The following is a 16,614-nucleotide window of genomic DNA, read 5'->3' as shown; positions in this document are numbered from 1 at the left end:
CTACTCTTTCAGTTTCTGCTTTATGATTGCAGTGCTCCCAATGGGGAAGAAATACTAAATGAATCTGAAGTCAAGTTAGATGCTGTCAGACGAAAGATTAAGCAGGTTGCACAAGAACTGATTGGAGAAGACATGTATCAGTTCCACAGAGCTATATCTCCAGGTAAATCATTTTAAAATAGAAAAACTATTGTATTTTGTACTGAACTCAGATTTTTACCTAACAGTGGTTGCTCTTCATGCAGCAGGTTTGAATTTAGCATGTATCTGTAGTTACAAATCAGGACTCAGATTCATCTTTGCAGTTAGCTCTGGTACTGGGGAGGCTATTGTCCTACAGTCCTGTTAGTATTGTGGTTAAACAAGAATTCGTTCCAACTGGAAAACTTTGGACCTTGACCTAAACTAAAGCTGGGAGCAGTTCTAACAAATGTACTGGCTGCTCCTTGGTGAGGAGTATGTGCAACATGCTCATTTACCTGAGCTGAAAAGGTTATAACTTGGAGGGGGTGGGGTGTGCGTGTGTGTGACTAACCTGCGAAATTACTCCACTGTGAATTGATAAAGTTAATAACTTAAAATCCCTAACTAGCGTTTTTTCTTCTGAAGACTTGGAATGCGCTTCTGTCAAGGTGCTACAAGCATTAAATCATTTTATGCTGTCTTTACTAACATCCTTGAGATATTAAGTATCAGTGCTTTCATCACTTTTGCTGACAAATGACGTTTCTTTGCTACTGAATCTGATTCTCACCTAAAATTCTTTTGCCTTGTTTGTGGCAACATATGAGTAAAATCTGTAACTGCTTTTTGATGTCTTGGTCACACTATAAAGCTGTCTTGCATTTACCTATCTTATTGTAGACATACTGGAATCCTGTATATCTTTTCCTGTTCAGGCAAGGCTTCTTCAGTTGAGGAGAACTGAAGATTTTCCCAGATTTAATTGTTTAAAAATAATTTACTTCTATAATCCAGAGGAAATACATCTATGGAGGGAAGTATTTTACAAGACAAATACTGCACAAGTTAACTTTTACTTATCTATGTGAACTTAAATTTGTGTAAGAGTGAGTCAGCTCTTAAGTGAACAGTTTGGCACTTCTGAAACTGAACGAGTTTGCCGTGCTAGTTTTCTATGACTCTAATTCAATTCCACAGCCACTTGTGGTACAGTGGGTTGTTCGGACTAAATATGAGTAGTTACTCTTAAAAGAGCCACTTACAACCTGTGTGAATCTTGCTGCTACTTATTGCTTAGTACTTTAATGAGGCAATGAAAAAGAAGAGATGATTGAAAGCTCTGACAGTACAAGTGACCTCAAAGGGTTAATAATGCTAGTGCAGGTGCTTGGATTTTCATTTTAAGTTCTGTTTATAAAAGCAGAGAATCCTTTCATTCGGTTTTATGAACACAATTTTTTGAAATCTTTAAGACCTGTAAACTTTGTCTGAAAAACAAGTAAAGATCGCAGCCCCGTGACTCACGTAGTATTCTTGGCTATCTGTATAATGGCAGCATTTGAGGTGTGCTGCCTCACAAATCTGTGTGAGACCTCACAGTACGAGCTATCAGCCTTGCCATGTGGGCAGAATTATTACAGGGTAACCAGTTACCATGCTCAGTTGCTTCACGAGAGTTTTATTTTCTTAGGATGGGGCTTCCCATGGGTAAATTCAGAGATATACCCACCTCTATTTTTACTGAGGGGAAGCTTTCCTGGAATTAGCTGGAATTAATCTCAGTGTAGTAGGGATGCCTAAAGAGCAGACATGGAAACTTTTCCTTTGTTAACTTATACGTATACCCATGTCCTATAATGTAAGGGAACAAACCTTACTTGAGGTTTCTACTTCTAGATTTCTCCTCTGATTGAAAACAAAATTGGTTTTAGTTATTAAAAAATACGTCCTTGCCAACTTGAAAAGTTAGTTTTATATGAAAGGTATGTAAACTTAAGCCAGAAATAACAACTTGGAAAAAAAAAAAAAGAAGAAATTACCAAGAAATTTCTGTTCCAGTTTGCTTTGTTTAGTAAATACTCATTTACAGTTAGCTACACTAATTTTCCTTCATAATTGATTTCTGACTTACATAAAGATATCTGTTAATATCAAAATAGAATGGAATAAGCTCTTCACAAAACAACTGAAAATATTCTATCAGGCACAAATCAGCATTTCTAAAACTTTTCACCAATGTTTTAAATATGAGCTCTTAATATGTCTCTTAAAATGATAAAGATATATCTGACCACTGTAGAATGGGCCAAATTATGATAGATCTCTAGTAGAGGAAGTTAGCAGCCTGCTGCATGTGTATAATGTCTCAGTGCCTCCATGGCTGCAAAGCTTTCATATGTTCAGTACAACCCCAACACTTGCATACGCCTTGCAGAGGAGTGAGATTGTCATTGGAATAAAGAATTTTCTTTTTACAGTCTTAAGACATCTACAGATAATGAATCTGACTGAGTTCTCTAGGTTTAAAAAAAAAAGGGGGGGGGGGAGGAAAAGAGGTGTTGGTATACTAAATAACAAGGTGGAGTAGAAGTAGGCTTTGCTGTCCATCTCTTCTTTTGATTAGGTGTGCAATCAAATGCCTGAACTTCACAATTTTGTGGTCTGATATAAAAATCGTAAATATGCAGCCCTGCATTGCATTTCTCCAGCCACTGTAGGTTGTTATTGATTGGAGTGAGATTGCTTGGAGTTAGAAATGGCAATAGCTGTACTTTCACCTTTCTCCTCTGTTTAGGTAACGTGAGTTAGTGGCCAGTCTGTGGAATCTCCTCAGATGTGTAATACTGCCTGGCTCAGAGGTCTCCCAGTTGTTTCTGCAATTAGGTGGTTCTTGCCTCATTAAGACTATATAAAATCTGACTGAAATATAGTGGCCTTCATTCAATTTCTGTAAGTCATCCACAGTGTCGCCTTAATTTCTAGCTCTCCTACATGATGATCCAGTGTGAGGTATGATATGTTGGCTGGTGTCCATCATGCATGCTTTATAAGGGAACATGTTAAAATATGTGTGTGTGCCACTGAGAAGACAGGGAATGCTTTTAGGCATCGTATAAATGAGCTCATGTGTATGACAGGTATGCAATACAATCTTTTAGCCTGAGCTTTGCTCTCACCTTGTTTGTTGAATCCTCCACTCTTCAGTTAGTCGTATGGAAGGAAGAAAAAAGGGATGTGCAGGCTTAAAGACTTGTAGATCTTGACAGAGCTGATGCTAGGATCAAGGAGGTGACAGAGATGTGAAGATGCTTGCTGTCAGGATTATGAAGCTGAGATAGAAAACCTAGAGACATGATGAATGAAGGGACAGTTAGATAAAGAAAAACAGTGAGAGGGAATGCTTAATCCCCGTGCCCCCTGCTGTTTGTGAAGAACTGTAACTGGGAAGGCAAACAATGATAAGAATTAAGAATGCTGCTTTTGGTTTTGTTTTTAAGTCTAATGTTTTAATTGTTGCTTTGCTTTTTTCACAGTGGAAACAGTTTGCATGCCTTTCTGAATACAAAGCTAGGAAAGGTGCTAGATCTTTTGTCTTCATGCATTTCCTAGAGCTGTAAATCTTGGCTTTCACCTAGTTTTCTATTCTGATTTTGTGTTTTAAAGAAATTCTGGAGAACTAGTTAAAAGTTAAACTGTTTTTTCTTCAAAAAAGAATAAAGAAACGCCTACGTCCCATATCTCAAAAGCAGCATGTCCAATTAACCTCAAACTTCCTAAAAATATTCTCCTTTGTCTTGAAACCAAACATGAAACATCCTCCTGTTCCCCACCCTACATCTCTCAGAAAGAGTAAAAGGGATCAAAACTGGGCTTATAATGAAAACTGCTGTAGCAGCCTTAACTGGGGAGTCATAACTGTCTGCATAATAAAGCTGCCTAATACATATTTTATTCAGTATAATAACTGTTAGCCTATAAATAGAACAGTGCTATGAGTATAATGCTTGGGAATATTGTTTGCCACTTGTAATTGTTGAATGCTTTTTTTGGGGTTACTCCAAGCAGTTGTTCTTTTGACTTGAAGATAAAACAATTCTGGCAGAGCACTAAAGGAGTTCCATGCTTTCCCTCATTAAGAATAGTGCTAATGGCACGCAGGACGTTTCCCCAAAGGACACTTGCATGAGCTCAAACACTGAGTATAGCACTAATTGAACAACAACAAAAACTGATGACTGTTTTCTACACGTTTCTTAACAGTACAGATTGTCCCAGGGGATGATTAAACAAGCAAACAAAGAGATACTGAAATAATGAAGTCTTTTTTTAATGCGGAGCTCTTCATTTGTTCTGGTAGAAATGTTCGGCTTTGTTGATATTTTTAAAGCTTTACTATTTGTAATATAGAATTCCTGCTCCTTTGCCCCACTTTGCAGTGTATACCTTATATATCCTGTGAGGAAGCGTGTACTGTTGCTTTAAAATTCTTGTGAGGTGCTGTGCAAGAGAAGGGCTGAGAATGTTTTTTATGAATTCATGAAGCGAAGGGAGGAAACTTTTCAGGATTATATATATAAACTCTAAAATATTCACGTAAAATATCAGTCGTAGACAGGAAAAAAAAGTATAAGCCTTGAAGACAAGAAAGAGTATGCCCTCTGACATTTTAGGGTTTATGCAACTGTTCTAAGTACGATCGAAATTTGTTCTGTACAAATGCAAAGCTTGCCTAAAGCAGAGGGGAGCCAAGAGTTGGTGTGTGGGGTCGAGTGGGGCATCTTTCTAATGTGGTTTGTTAAACAAAGGCTCTAGCTGAAGCTTTACTCATTTATTTGTCCCATAACAATATAGGACAGTGTGTGTGAGAATAATAAGGCTGTTGAGGTGTTAAACTGTTTTCTGTATGGCAGTTTGACTGAGAAAGCTCTTAGGAGTGATAGTTTAAGCTGCACGTTGCTGTTTATACAATGAGATCATTAGATTCTGCTAGGAGCAAGCATAGGTGTGGTGTTATCTTCACAGCTGGAAGCGATGCATAAAACCTGGTTTGGAATGAGGAACCCGTATTTCTTTTGGGCCTTCCTCACTAAGGCAGCGTAGGGTGGTGATAACGTGTAAGGAGAACGTTGCCGGCCGACCTTGCTGTTTGCTGTGTGTCTGTGCTAGCAGGAATGGTGAATGGGGTGGTTTGCACAGAGCAGCTCATTAGCTCTTTATCATGTCTGCACTTGCTCCGAATAGGATTAGATGATGAGGCTGTAAAATGTCAGCACCTTGTCAAAGCTATTGCTCCGTGACTGCTTCTGCCCATGATGGTGCGGGAAATTCTGTGTAAAAGTTCAGCATTGACGCAGTCTAGCTCATAATTTATCTCGTGCAGGCACTATTGGTGTTCTGAGAGAATGATACAATGTCACTTATTTTTGTCTCCTGTCTTGTCCCATCTAGAGTCACTTCAGGGGTCTAATCATACAGCGACAAATCGTGTTGTTGGATTGGACAAAGTCAGTTTAGTCTGCATGGATGAAAAGGAAATACTTTAGTTGTGCTAGAGGACCATATTTTAATTTCATTATGCAGTACTGCCAGACATGATGCTGTAAGAAATAATATGGAGATGGGCGAGGTCTGTCCAAGTAGGCCAGATTTAGATGTCCTAATCACTTGTTTAAGTACTATTGTTCTTTTGGTATTGTAAAAAGGATTATGGTTAGAGCACAAACTAAACGAACTATCCACATAATGATTTTTGTATTACCTGATCTTTTGTTCTTAACTTTTTTCACTCACAGGATAGAAAGACCATCTTGTACTTGAGCTATGCTAGCTACCTTTTTCTATATATGTATTTCTAAAATAAAACCAAGGTTAAGAACAATTCTGCATATCAGAAACAGTAGAAGACTTTTTTGCTCTTAAACTTTAAAAACTGTGGTAAAATGGGTGACGTACAAAGGAAAAGCTTTTTACTGCATGAAGAAGGGTGTCGTGGATTGGAAACGTCTCACCCAGGAAAAAAAATTAAATACACCTAAAACATGAAAGGAAAGCTATCCATGAAGGAAGCAATCAGCTTTCTGCAAGATGGTGGGAAAACATAATAACACAGGAACAGGATGTAGCTGAAGAATTAAAGTTCATCTCTTTGCTGTTGTGGGTGAGAGGTAAAATGCCAGAAATGGAAACAAAGTTTCCTGATTATACTGAAAAATTAACGGAATTTGCAGTGAAGAAGCCAATATTTATCACATAATTTTGTTAATTCCTCTGTTTGCTTTCTTTCTTTATCCATTTCTTTGATGTTCTTGAGCTGCCAAGTGTGCCAACAAACTGTCAAACTGATTTTCTTCACCCTGCAAGTTGCTTATTTGAAATATCTTCAGATTGTTGCGTTTTACTGCCCTTTGTTTATTTCTGTCTCATGCCTTCTTTCTAGGTTCTTCCAAGGAAAGTAAACACTCAGCAATTGCAGAGCCTCTCACTTTTTATGTTCTGCTGCAGGATTTGTATGTCTGTTCACAAGAACTTAAACCTGGGAAAATGAATGTGGGTTGAGACATGACCGAACACAGCATGCTCTGTGTGAGCACTGGTCCCTGAAGGAGCTGTTGGGTTCAGCATGATCCTTAAATTCAGCAGTGGTCATTGAGGGCAGCATAAGAGCAGCTATATACAATCTCCTAAAGTTGTGTGCTGTGGATTGGGTCGGGTTGTCATTTCCTAGTTCTAACATAAGATCTAACTGTCCTGAAGTTCTGCAGCACTATTACAGGAAATACTGCTGTTGTTTACATGACAGTCTGAAACCAGTGACATTGTCCTTTAATTTAGTTTCATAGTTAGCAAATGGAGGAGTCCTTGCGCTCTGACTCAGGAGTTTTTTTAGACCCTCCAGCTGTTAACATCAGTCATTCACAGACCAGAGCTCTCCAGCCTCTACAGGAACTGAGTGCTGGTGGAGAATTAGAGAAGATTAGAGAAAAATGTATGCTCCTTTTTATGCTTACAATCACCCAGGAGAATGTGTCATAGAGAAGCTCCATGACAGGAAACGGCTAGTAGAGCACATCATGATTAGGTTTTTGTTTTACAGTCACGTGGTGAGAAGTAGGGGTTGGTGGGTCATGATGTGCCTTTTTTGTCATCTCTGCTGATCTGTATTTATGACAATATGTGGCTACCATTAGTAATTCTGATCAGGTTAGGTTAGTCGGGACTTTCACACAGAAAAAGCCTCATCTTGAGGAGGACTTTTCACTGGCTTTGAACTGAGAAAGCTGTGTTGTGTTAGGTGCTCTTTGATCGTCCAGCATACTGGCTGACTCAGAGCTTCCTTTCTTTGGTACCTGAACAGTTGCCCTCAAGGCTGTTACTAGTGTAAAATTTGCCATCTAACTGAATGACTTGAAAACTGGATATCAGTTCTCAGAGGAACCGGAGGTAGTCAAAGATCAGGAAGACTACTTGTCACAGGAATTTATATATATTTAAGAACTCATGTAGAGCATTGGCTCATCTCCAGAATTTTTCACTTTTTCTTTTTTTTGAAAAAAAAAAAAAGAAACCAACCAAAAAAACCCTCGAGAACAAAACATTCTGTTAAAAAGTAACCATGGTATATCCCTTGGTTCTTAAGTAGAATCAAAATAAAAGGTTGTGAACTTTTCATCCACAATGAGTCATCTACAAGAAAACTAGCATTTATCATATGTACACATGTTTCTAATAACAATAACAAAAAAGACTCAAATTGTTCTCTGCAATGTGAGAATAAAATATTCTCTGCAGGGTATTTGTGCCTGTTTGAGAAATGATTTAACTCTCAGAGGCATCCGTGCCTATTTAACAGTGAGCCTGTATTTGTTTATTCAGTTACTGGGAAAAAAGACGAATCTTGGTTTTTCCTTTTCCCTAACTTTGGTGTGTATTCAACTTTAAGCAAAGTACAAACAGCCCTAACACTGAAGCATCTGAAATGCAGCACTTCAATGCATGCGGATAGAAGGGAACAGAGCCTCGGGGTAGTTATGGATGTGTCAAGTAGCAACTGACTAATCAATAAAACATTGGGGTTAGTGAGAGAAATTTGCATCAAGTTAGTTATTGATTTAAAAGTAAACCAGTTTAGACAGATCACTGCCAGATTTAATATACATTCTTATTTTAGTTACGTTCTATCAGTAATTTAAGGTAATACAGAATATATTTCTCTGTCAAACTTTCCCATCTCTGTTTGCACTGATTGCCAAGGTGATTTCAAAACTGAATTGTTACAATGGAGCAGTTTGTTTTTGCCAATATGGTTTTAACTGTGTTTTTCTCTTTCCCAGATCCTTTTAAAATTCAAGGACTCTGCATAGGTCTACCTGTCATAGTGACTCAGGTTTTGAAGTATTACTCAGTGAATAGAAATAGCAGAGTTGTTATTTAAGTTTGTAACCTTTTATGGACATTTGCTCTTGTGCTTTTATTTGTATTTGCTATTTATTCCCATTGTATAAAATCTGTTCCTGAGTGGAATTAAAATTCTTCTAAGCCTTTTTCACAACAGGATGTCTATGTTGTGAGTCTCTCAGAGGATAGCTGGCTTCATACTCTTCTGTATGCTGTTATAAAATTAACCTTTGACTTCACACTCACGATCAACTAAGCAGCTGTTGGATTGTTTCACAGCCGCAGTTTTAGTTTAATTACTTCAGTTTTTACCACTTGTGTGTGGAAAGAGAACTGTGAATCTGGGAATTGTTGCCAAAGCTGCAGACAAATTAAAATGACTGAGGTGTTAATTGTCAGCTTCATCTTAATAGAGTGCTAACTTTAAAGCATAACGATTTAATTCGTATATTAATACTTTAAAATTTATTGCTTGTACTTATTTCAGTTGATATACTTGGTTAATTAATTACTTATTTTACCAGTTCTCCTATTCATTGATCAACAGGCTTGTAGCAGTGGGTTCTTTAAATCTACCATCTTCCCCATGGTCTGCAGAGTTGAGTAATAAAGGCTTCAGCTTAACTTTTTTTTCTCAGTTTGGGATTTCCACAAGAATGTGACTCCTTTTTTCCCTTTTTTTTTCTTTCATTTTTAAGAGAGGGTAACCTAGCATCTTAAATGTGATAAGGTAGAGTTGTGACTGTTTTGATTTTGGAATGAATTTGCAATTGGTAATTTCATGTGACTCTCCTCGTAAATAATGTACCTCACCCATCATATTGTGATGCCAGAAGAAAATAGTTGTAACTAACTATATATTTTCCTACCGTCTTTCTGGTGGCTGCTTTTGGCCTGTGATTCGTGATTAGTGCATGGTTTAGTGGAGGAGCAGGGGAAGGTAACACAGGCTGTCATGTACTTGTTTCCTATCCCTCAACAGAGACTGCAAGTTTGGGTAAAAATAAGTAGAGAAAGAGGAAAGCAAAGGGTTGAAAGGAGAGAAGGAGAATAGCTTAAGAAATACAGAGATGAAGGTCATTCAGGAAGCTAACAGTGTTGACATTGTTGACTTCAAGAACTGAGAGGCATGAAATCCATTTTAACCCACTTTTAACTGTTGAACTGATGTTTAAATGAGAATCACAGGATGGTTGAGGTTGGAAGGGACCTCCAGAGATCATCTAGTCCAACCCCCCTGCTCAAGCAGGGTCACCTAGAGCACGTTACACAGGATGGCATCCTAGCGGGTTTTGAATATCTCCAAAGAAGGAGACTCTACAACCTCTCTGGGCAGCCTGTTCCAGTGTTCTGTCACCCGAACTCAAAAGAAGTTCTTCCTCATGTGGCGATGAAACCTCCTGTGGTTCAATTTATGCCCATTACCACTTGTCCTATCGCTGGCCACCACTGAGAAGAGTTTGGCCCCATCCACTTCACATTGTCCCCTCAGGTATTTTGATTAGTCTTTCCTCATAGGACAGATGCTCCAATCCCTTAATCATCTCGAGGAAGAAACAAGTAAATCAAATGGTAGGAGGAAACTCTCACCTCTTGTTTGATCTGTCATTCAAAGTTAAAATTTCAGTACATACAGGCACATATATCTCAGGTAGAATTAGATTCCCTTACCTGACTCCTCCAGTTAAGGAATTCTTTACCCATTTTTAAAGTAGAGCTATCTTTTCCTACCCCTTACACATTAATTTGACTCTTGCATTGAGTGCTCCAATGACTTAGGTTTTTGAAAGAATCCTGATTTCTTGCTAGTACAATACTGAGTTTCTTAGAGAAACTGCTTAACTAATATTTCCCAGAGTTTGTATATGCAGAGAAGAGTAAATATCTTTGATATCAGATGATTCAGATGGAAAAAAAATTGCACAAATTTTCAGGCACAAAACCTCCTCCGTTATAAATAGGTGCTCAGAGGATACCTCAATGTAACGTCCCTATTCTTACGTAGAAAATACATTTTGAAAATATGGAAGAGATACTGTGTGTCTGTAGCTTATCACTAGTACAAGCTGTTCGTGTAAATGTAGTAAAATAATAAAATATTTAAGTGCTACCTTACATTTGTAATATTAAGAAATGCTAGTGGAAATAATACAACACTTTTAATTGAGATTTTTTGTGTGCATGCTAGAAAAAAATTGCATAAAAGTAGCCTTACAAATTATTCTATTACTGGCAACTCAGTCTGTAAAGAAGCCAACTTTGGAATAAATCCAAAACGAGCACAAGGGGAAGGTATTGTTGGATGGTGTAGTGAAATGGGATGGGGTTTTTCACCTTGGGGATTATTTGCTGAAATTAGCGGATGTCCTTCCGTTAAGCTAAAACATACCATGTTTAAACATCCTTCTACCTGCACATGAAAACACCTTATTTCAAGGTCTGGGGTCATTAGGAAGTTATGTTGTAGCTATGTCTGGAAGAAGGGCTTAAAATACTAATATTTTTTTCAGGGAAGTTGTTACCAGTCTGTTTGTAATGGTAACAATGTCAAATAAAGTTTTGTAAGGCTTGCTTATAAATCCTGGGAGGGAGGTAGAGCTGCTAATTGTGAAAGGTGAAAGCAAATGACAAACCATAATGCGTGCGTAACTTCTGTGTGGTGGCCTTAAACAGGAGTGAGGAGAATAGTGGATCAAGGCAGATTGGATGGGAAGAGAGAAGGCAGAAAATGCAGGTATATGTATGTCTACATAAATATATAAGAAATGAAATGAAATGAAAAGAAGGAGCCAAACACCCTGGGAAAAGACTAAATATGTGTGGAGGAGTTAAAGTGGAATGAGTGAAAGATGGGAGTTAACATTGCTCGAGAACATATATCGAAAAGTTTGATTTGATCTCTTTGAGAACTTGGGTAAATGCAAAGTTGGTTCTTCATAGCTGATAATCATCTCCACGGATGGCAGAGAGATTCTCACAGATGTTGTCATGTTAAGTGCTGCAGTGTCTGGTGGCTTATAGTTTATCCACAGGAAAAGCCAAAATGTCATAATGAATTACTGGTCATGTTATATCAGCAGGGTAAGTCAGGAGAAGAATGGGTGATGAATCTACCTCTCTGCAACTTCTGAAGTTATTAATCTGAGAATAATTGATACTGAATAGTTTTTCTCCAGTATTCTTCTATGAATTGTGCCCGGAGTGCCTTACTTGAATTCAGCTGCATTTATTTGCCCTTACAGCTCCATGTGTACAACAAATGGTTGTAGTAGGATGTTCTCATTTGAGAACATTGAGTGTGGCTCTGGTTGGTTGTTCTGCTTTTCCCACTGCTGCTGTATAGAAGCAAGGGGCGTATACTGAATTGCATCCACTCACCTTGCAAATACATATTTAAAAAGAGAAAATGCAGGTCATTCAACATACCTTTGTGATTGTAATGTGAAAGGCCTACAATCACATTTTCCCTGGAGGTCTCCTCCAGTTTTCCTGGGCATTTCCACTTTCCTCTTTTATTCGAATTGCTGTTCTCTTCTTTTTGATTTAGACTTTTACTTTAATCCCATTGAAGAACAAATTATCTGCTTTTTATTGTTATTCTAATGGAACCAGGATTCTACTTCTGGTACCCTTGCGTACCTCCAAATTTTCTCACTATACATACTGGCAAAGCTACTGTCTAAGCCTAGCCTTCTTGCAGCATGATACAGCAGTGTCACCTCTCTGCTTCTCTCAAAGTGAAACTATCCCCTTAAAATTGTTCAGAATTGTTCTTCTGCTAAGATCTGTCACGTTACAGTCTGTTCCTTTAACTTCCTCTTTTGGCTCTCTCTCTGTCCCTAGGTCAGATACACATGTATTGTTTTTGTCTTCAAAACTTTTTAGCTTCATCCTGCCATGGCTGTTTGCTCCAGGTTCATTTCTGCTTTTTTTTCCACCAACAGTGCCAACATCAATTTTCTGCCCATGAACTTTTCCCGCATGCTTCCCCCAAATCTGCCCTGTGCACAGAAGGAAAAATTGACAGAACCTGTGAAATCACTGTCTGAACATTCAAGCTCTTTTATACATCTCACCTGTGCTATAATGCATACTGAAAATCACCATCTGTCAAGTAGGTAGTGAGAGGCAGTTGTGACAGGTGGCTGCAGGTGGCATATAAAGCTGGTACAAGCTATATTTGTTATCCTATCTTTTATTTCCTTGCCAGTACACCTTTTGTTCCTCCTGCATGCCTTATTTTTAGAGTGTAAGTTCTTTTGGACAGAGCTGTTACTCATCTTGCTGAACATCACAGCCTTGTCTGGTGGTGTTTTTTTTTTTTCTTTTTTTCGGTCTGGAGTTATTTGTAACAACGTATGCTTTGTCCTGAACGTGAATTTCACCTATCATGCACGTTTTAAGGAGCTTATTCACTAATTCCTACAAAACAACTGGGAAATTAATTTTAAAACAAGTATTTACTGGTACTAATAACATGAATTAAAGGAAAATTTTATTTGTGTTTTTTTTTGTAAATCAGCTGCCGTGCCTTTGACTTACTTGCAGTCTCTCTGCACTGTGTCCTGTGTCTGTGACCTTGTGAAACAGTAATTTGCACTCTCCATCATAAAAATGCTGTATTTTACAGGCTTCGCTATGGGGAGCTGCTGTTCAGTATGTTTCTGAGAGTAACATGATGCTTTGTACTGATAGTACAGAAGGATCTGAATGAAAAGTTTGCTTGGAGTAAAAACTTGAAGATGTTTATCTGCTCTGTTTTTGGTCTGATGTTTGTACTTCAAAAGTGTGCTATGTTAAATAATGATTCAGTGTTATTTCTGGAGTGTGTTCTCTTTCTGCTAGTAACCTTTAAATAGTGTTACTTAAAAGATTTCTGAAAAAAATGAAGGATGGATCATTGCTGTAAAGTTTGAATTGTTAGCTTAATTATGCTGTTTTTGCAGGACTTCAAGAGTATGTTGAGGCAGCTTCATTTCAGTATTTTATTAAAACACGATCTTTAATTAGTGTTGAAGAGATCAATAAACAACTAATATTTACAGCGGAAGACAGGGAAGAAACAACAAACACGGTAAAAGTTTTTCTTTTCTCACGTGACAAATATCTTTCAGAAATGGTTAATGTGATGACTAGGCTCAGACACATTTTTGGCATCTGATTAAATAAGGCCAGTGACTGGTACGGTGTTAGATACACGTGAGGGCTTTGACTCACGTATTCAAACCTTATTTAGTTTAGTAGTAAACTAAATCAGTGGGATACAAGTTTATTCATTTCACATCCCCTTTATTTAGGGCAAATTGAACACCTGGTAGGGAGAACCATCCAGGATAGCAAAATACTAGGAAACTAGTACAGAAGAGGGATTTTTAATGGCCAAACACAGGGCTTTTCCTTCTTCATTCTCTTAGTAAGATATTTGCAAATAGGACAGGCTTTTAGCTTATGTTCTCTTGTTCTTACCAGTAGTGGTACAGTTATTTTCACAAACTGTGAAGTTGTTAACTTCCGCGCACACCCTGCAGACCAGATGGCTGAATTTGAGTGGATGTTAAACTGTGGGAGCAAAGGAATAGAAACAGAAATAGAAATCTCCCATCCACCACTATTTTGGAAATAAAAAGTATTGGAAACTTGGAAAGCAAACTTGTCACTTTGTGATGACTTTTCATGAAATATTTATTTAGATACTTTAATGAATTTGGTTGATATGAAATAGATCTGAGAGAACTATACCTATCAGCTTTTCTAGAAAATGTTTTGAAATTCAAGATGCTATTACAAAATGATATGACTTGTTTTTGTAACAGACTCTCTTCTTGATTCTTGATTGCTTTGGTAGCTTTGGACAGACTATTCAATGAAAATTTAAATCTATTAGGCTGAGATCTGATCAAAAAAAAAAGCAAATGCAAATAAACATGGGTACAAAGATGCATTTACTCTGCAAATAAAGGTGGTAGAAGCATGGTGTGTTTATCATGCTTGTCAGAATGGAAATCACATCTCAGATGGAAGGAATGCTTTCATACCTTACAGCATACTGGAGGGAGATTAGTAAATGATACTTCTAAAATCAGACTGTCAAGTGCCACGCAATTTCAGTCCCCAGAATGTTTGTAATTACCATTGCTTTACAGTTGCATTAGATATACTAGTGTATATTTGAACCATTTTATGCTGCTTTTTGCCTACTTGTCTTTACTGGACTTTGTTCTGATCTCTCCTCAGACTTCCAATTCCCAGGATAAGCAACCACACACTTGGAGCCTGAAGGTAACACCCGTAGATTACCTGCTGGGAGTGGCTGATCTAACTGGAGAGCTGATGCGGCTGTGCATCAGCAGTGTTGGAAATGGTGACATTGACACGCCTTTTGAACTGAGCCAGTTCTTACGTCAGATCTATGATGGTTTTACTTTTATTGGCAACACTGGACCTTATGAAGTATCGAAGAAGCTGTATACCTTGAAGCAGAGTCTGGCAAAGGTAGAGAATGCCTGCTACACGTTAAAAGTACGGGGATCTGAAATCCCAAAGCACATGCTGGCTGATGTGTTCTCCTCCAAAGCAGAATTGATTGACCAAGAGGAAGGTCTTTCTTAAAATAAGGAGACTGTCACAGCCCAGAAGGGGAGAGGACTTGCATAGAGAAAGCTTATTAGTTATGGTTTGCGGGGTTTTGACTCCCAAAGCTTTCTAGTTAGAGACATTTTAATTTTATCTATGAGAAGATTGTTTGCAATAGTAATTTGTAACCAAAAATACTTTTTATGATGTGCAAGAGAACAAATGTTTGACTTTGTCCTCTCAGCATGGAATTTCCTGTATTGCTCCATTGTATCTCCTCTCAGAATGACCAAATGTTCCACAGTGGTCTGCACCAGTGGCTATCAGTTGTGTGAGTCACCTCGAACTGGTGTGGTCACTACAATAAGTTTCCAGCAACCACAGCAGTGAAAAAAAAATGGTTAGGTACTGTTTTTTCAGCATTATCCATAGGTTTCTGCTGAGCACTGTTTTCTGAGTATTTGGTTTCTATCCCCAAATAATATCTAAAACAACACACCTATGTATGTGTAAGTTCATCCCTTGACTTGAAGCTGAGGTGGTGTCACAGGTGCCATGTAACGTAAGTTTTCTCTGATTAATGCTTTTAAGCATGAAACTGAAGCTAAGTCAACTTTTCACTAGTTGGTAGTGAAGCTAATTACACCAGGTAAATATTACCTTGCACTCATTATTCTGGGGCTCTGTTTAAATTGGGCTCTCTTTAGGTTACGCAGGTTCTTTAGATGTTTTGATATGAACTAGAAAATCCATTAAAAATTGTGGAATTTATTTATTTACATTTTCTGTAACACCTTCTAATGCAGAATCTGCCATCTTTGTAGACAAAAGCAGAATACCTGCCGAGTATGCTTAACGTGCATAATCTGGTGTTAGGGCAAGCACTTCTTGGTCAAAACAAGTGTGGTGTTGGAAGTCTGTTCTCCGTTGTTTGTGCTGACCTGAGGACCTCCAGTGGGGTTGAACTGGTATAAATGAACAAGGGCTAGCCAAGCTGTAAATATCTGTTAGCAGGAACTATATCATGTGCATGTTCCTATGGAAAGGAAATTGCAAACAGAAATAAGGCAGACATTCTGACTTCCACATTTATCTTTGAGGTGGGTATGTCACTATTGGCAAAAAATCAGGGCTTTCTGCCGGTGTCTGAAGTTATGGAAGTCTGATAATGTACGTTATGCTAAAGGAAAGCAGATAAAACAACATGATCTTTAGACTCCAGGAAATAGGCCTCCCAACTGCAATTGAAAATACTGCATGTTTTTTATTTCCACTTCCATATGCTGTGATACTGCCAATATTTTTCCCATGAGCGTGTCCTGAGTAGCTTGGATCATCTGATATATGGACAGAAATGGGTAAATACATTTCTGTCACATTTTTCCATTGTTTCCATATAAAGCAATATGTGGTGGGTTTAAAAAGGAGAGTGTTTTTCCTATTGTTTATTACTTTTTTTACAATAAATTCTGAAAAGCAGTCACTGCCTGTGTGTTGGTTCTTTTGCCTGTCAGTCCTAGTAGTAAATAAATGTGCGAGTTTCCCATTGATGCGCTTTCTAATCACAAATAACTTTTCTCTTTTTCACTAATTTTATTCAGTGAAGTCTAAAAAGTAGCTAGGTTTGAAACTTTGTGTAATCGTCTTGCATTTTATTTATTTTTTCTTTTTCTCTTTTAAATT

The 16,614-nt window shown here is 37.9% G+C and overlaps 1 protein-coding gene across 4 annotated transcripts in view; it reads left to right on the top strand.

Annotated features, from left to right (window-relative positions):
• The window catches only part of TSNAX (translin associated factor X), a 28,897-nt gene extending 12,487 nt beyond the window's left edge, over positions 1–16,410 (top strand). For all 4 annotated transcript variants that reach the window (XM_013200430.3, XM_048047255.2, XM_013200438.3 and 1 more), the window contains exons 4-6: positions 33–163; positions 13,305–13,432; positions 14,593–16,410. In XM_013200430.3, the coding sequence (XP_013055884.2) occupies positions 33–163; positions 13,305–13,432; positions 14,593–14,967 (634 nt within the window). In that variant the 3' untranslated portion in view covers positions 14,968–16,410. The remainder of the gene's footprint in view (positions 1–32; positions 164–13,304; positions 13,433–14,592) is intronic.
• Positions 16,411–16,614: the final 204 nt, after the last annotated feature.

Source organism: Anser cygnoides, chromosome 3 (genome assembly GCF_040182565.1).
Source record: "Anser cygnoides isolate HZ-2024a breed goose chromosome 3, Taihu_goose_T2T_genome, whole genome shotgun sequence".
NCBI lineage: Eukaryota > Metazoa > Chordata > Aves > Anseriformes > Anatidae > Anser > Anser cygnoides.
Note: the sequence above shows the minus strand (reverse complement) of the source record. Positions and strands in the feature narration are given on the sequence as shown.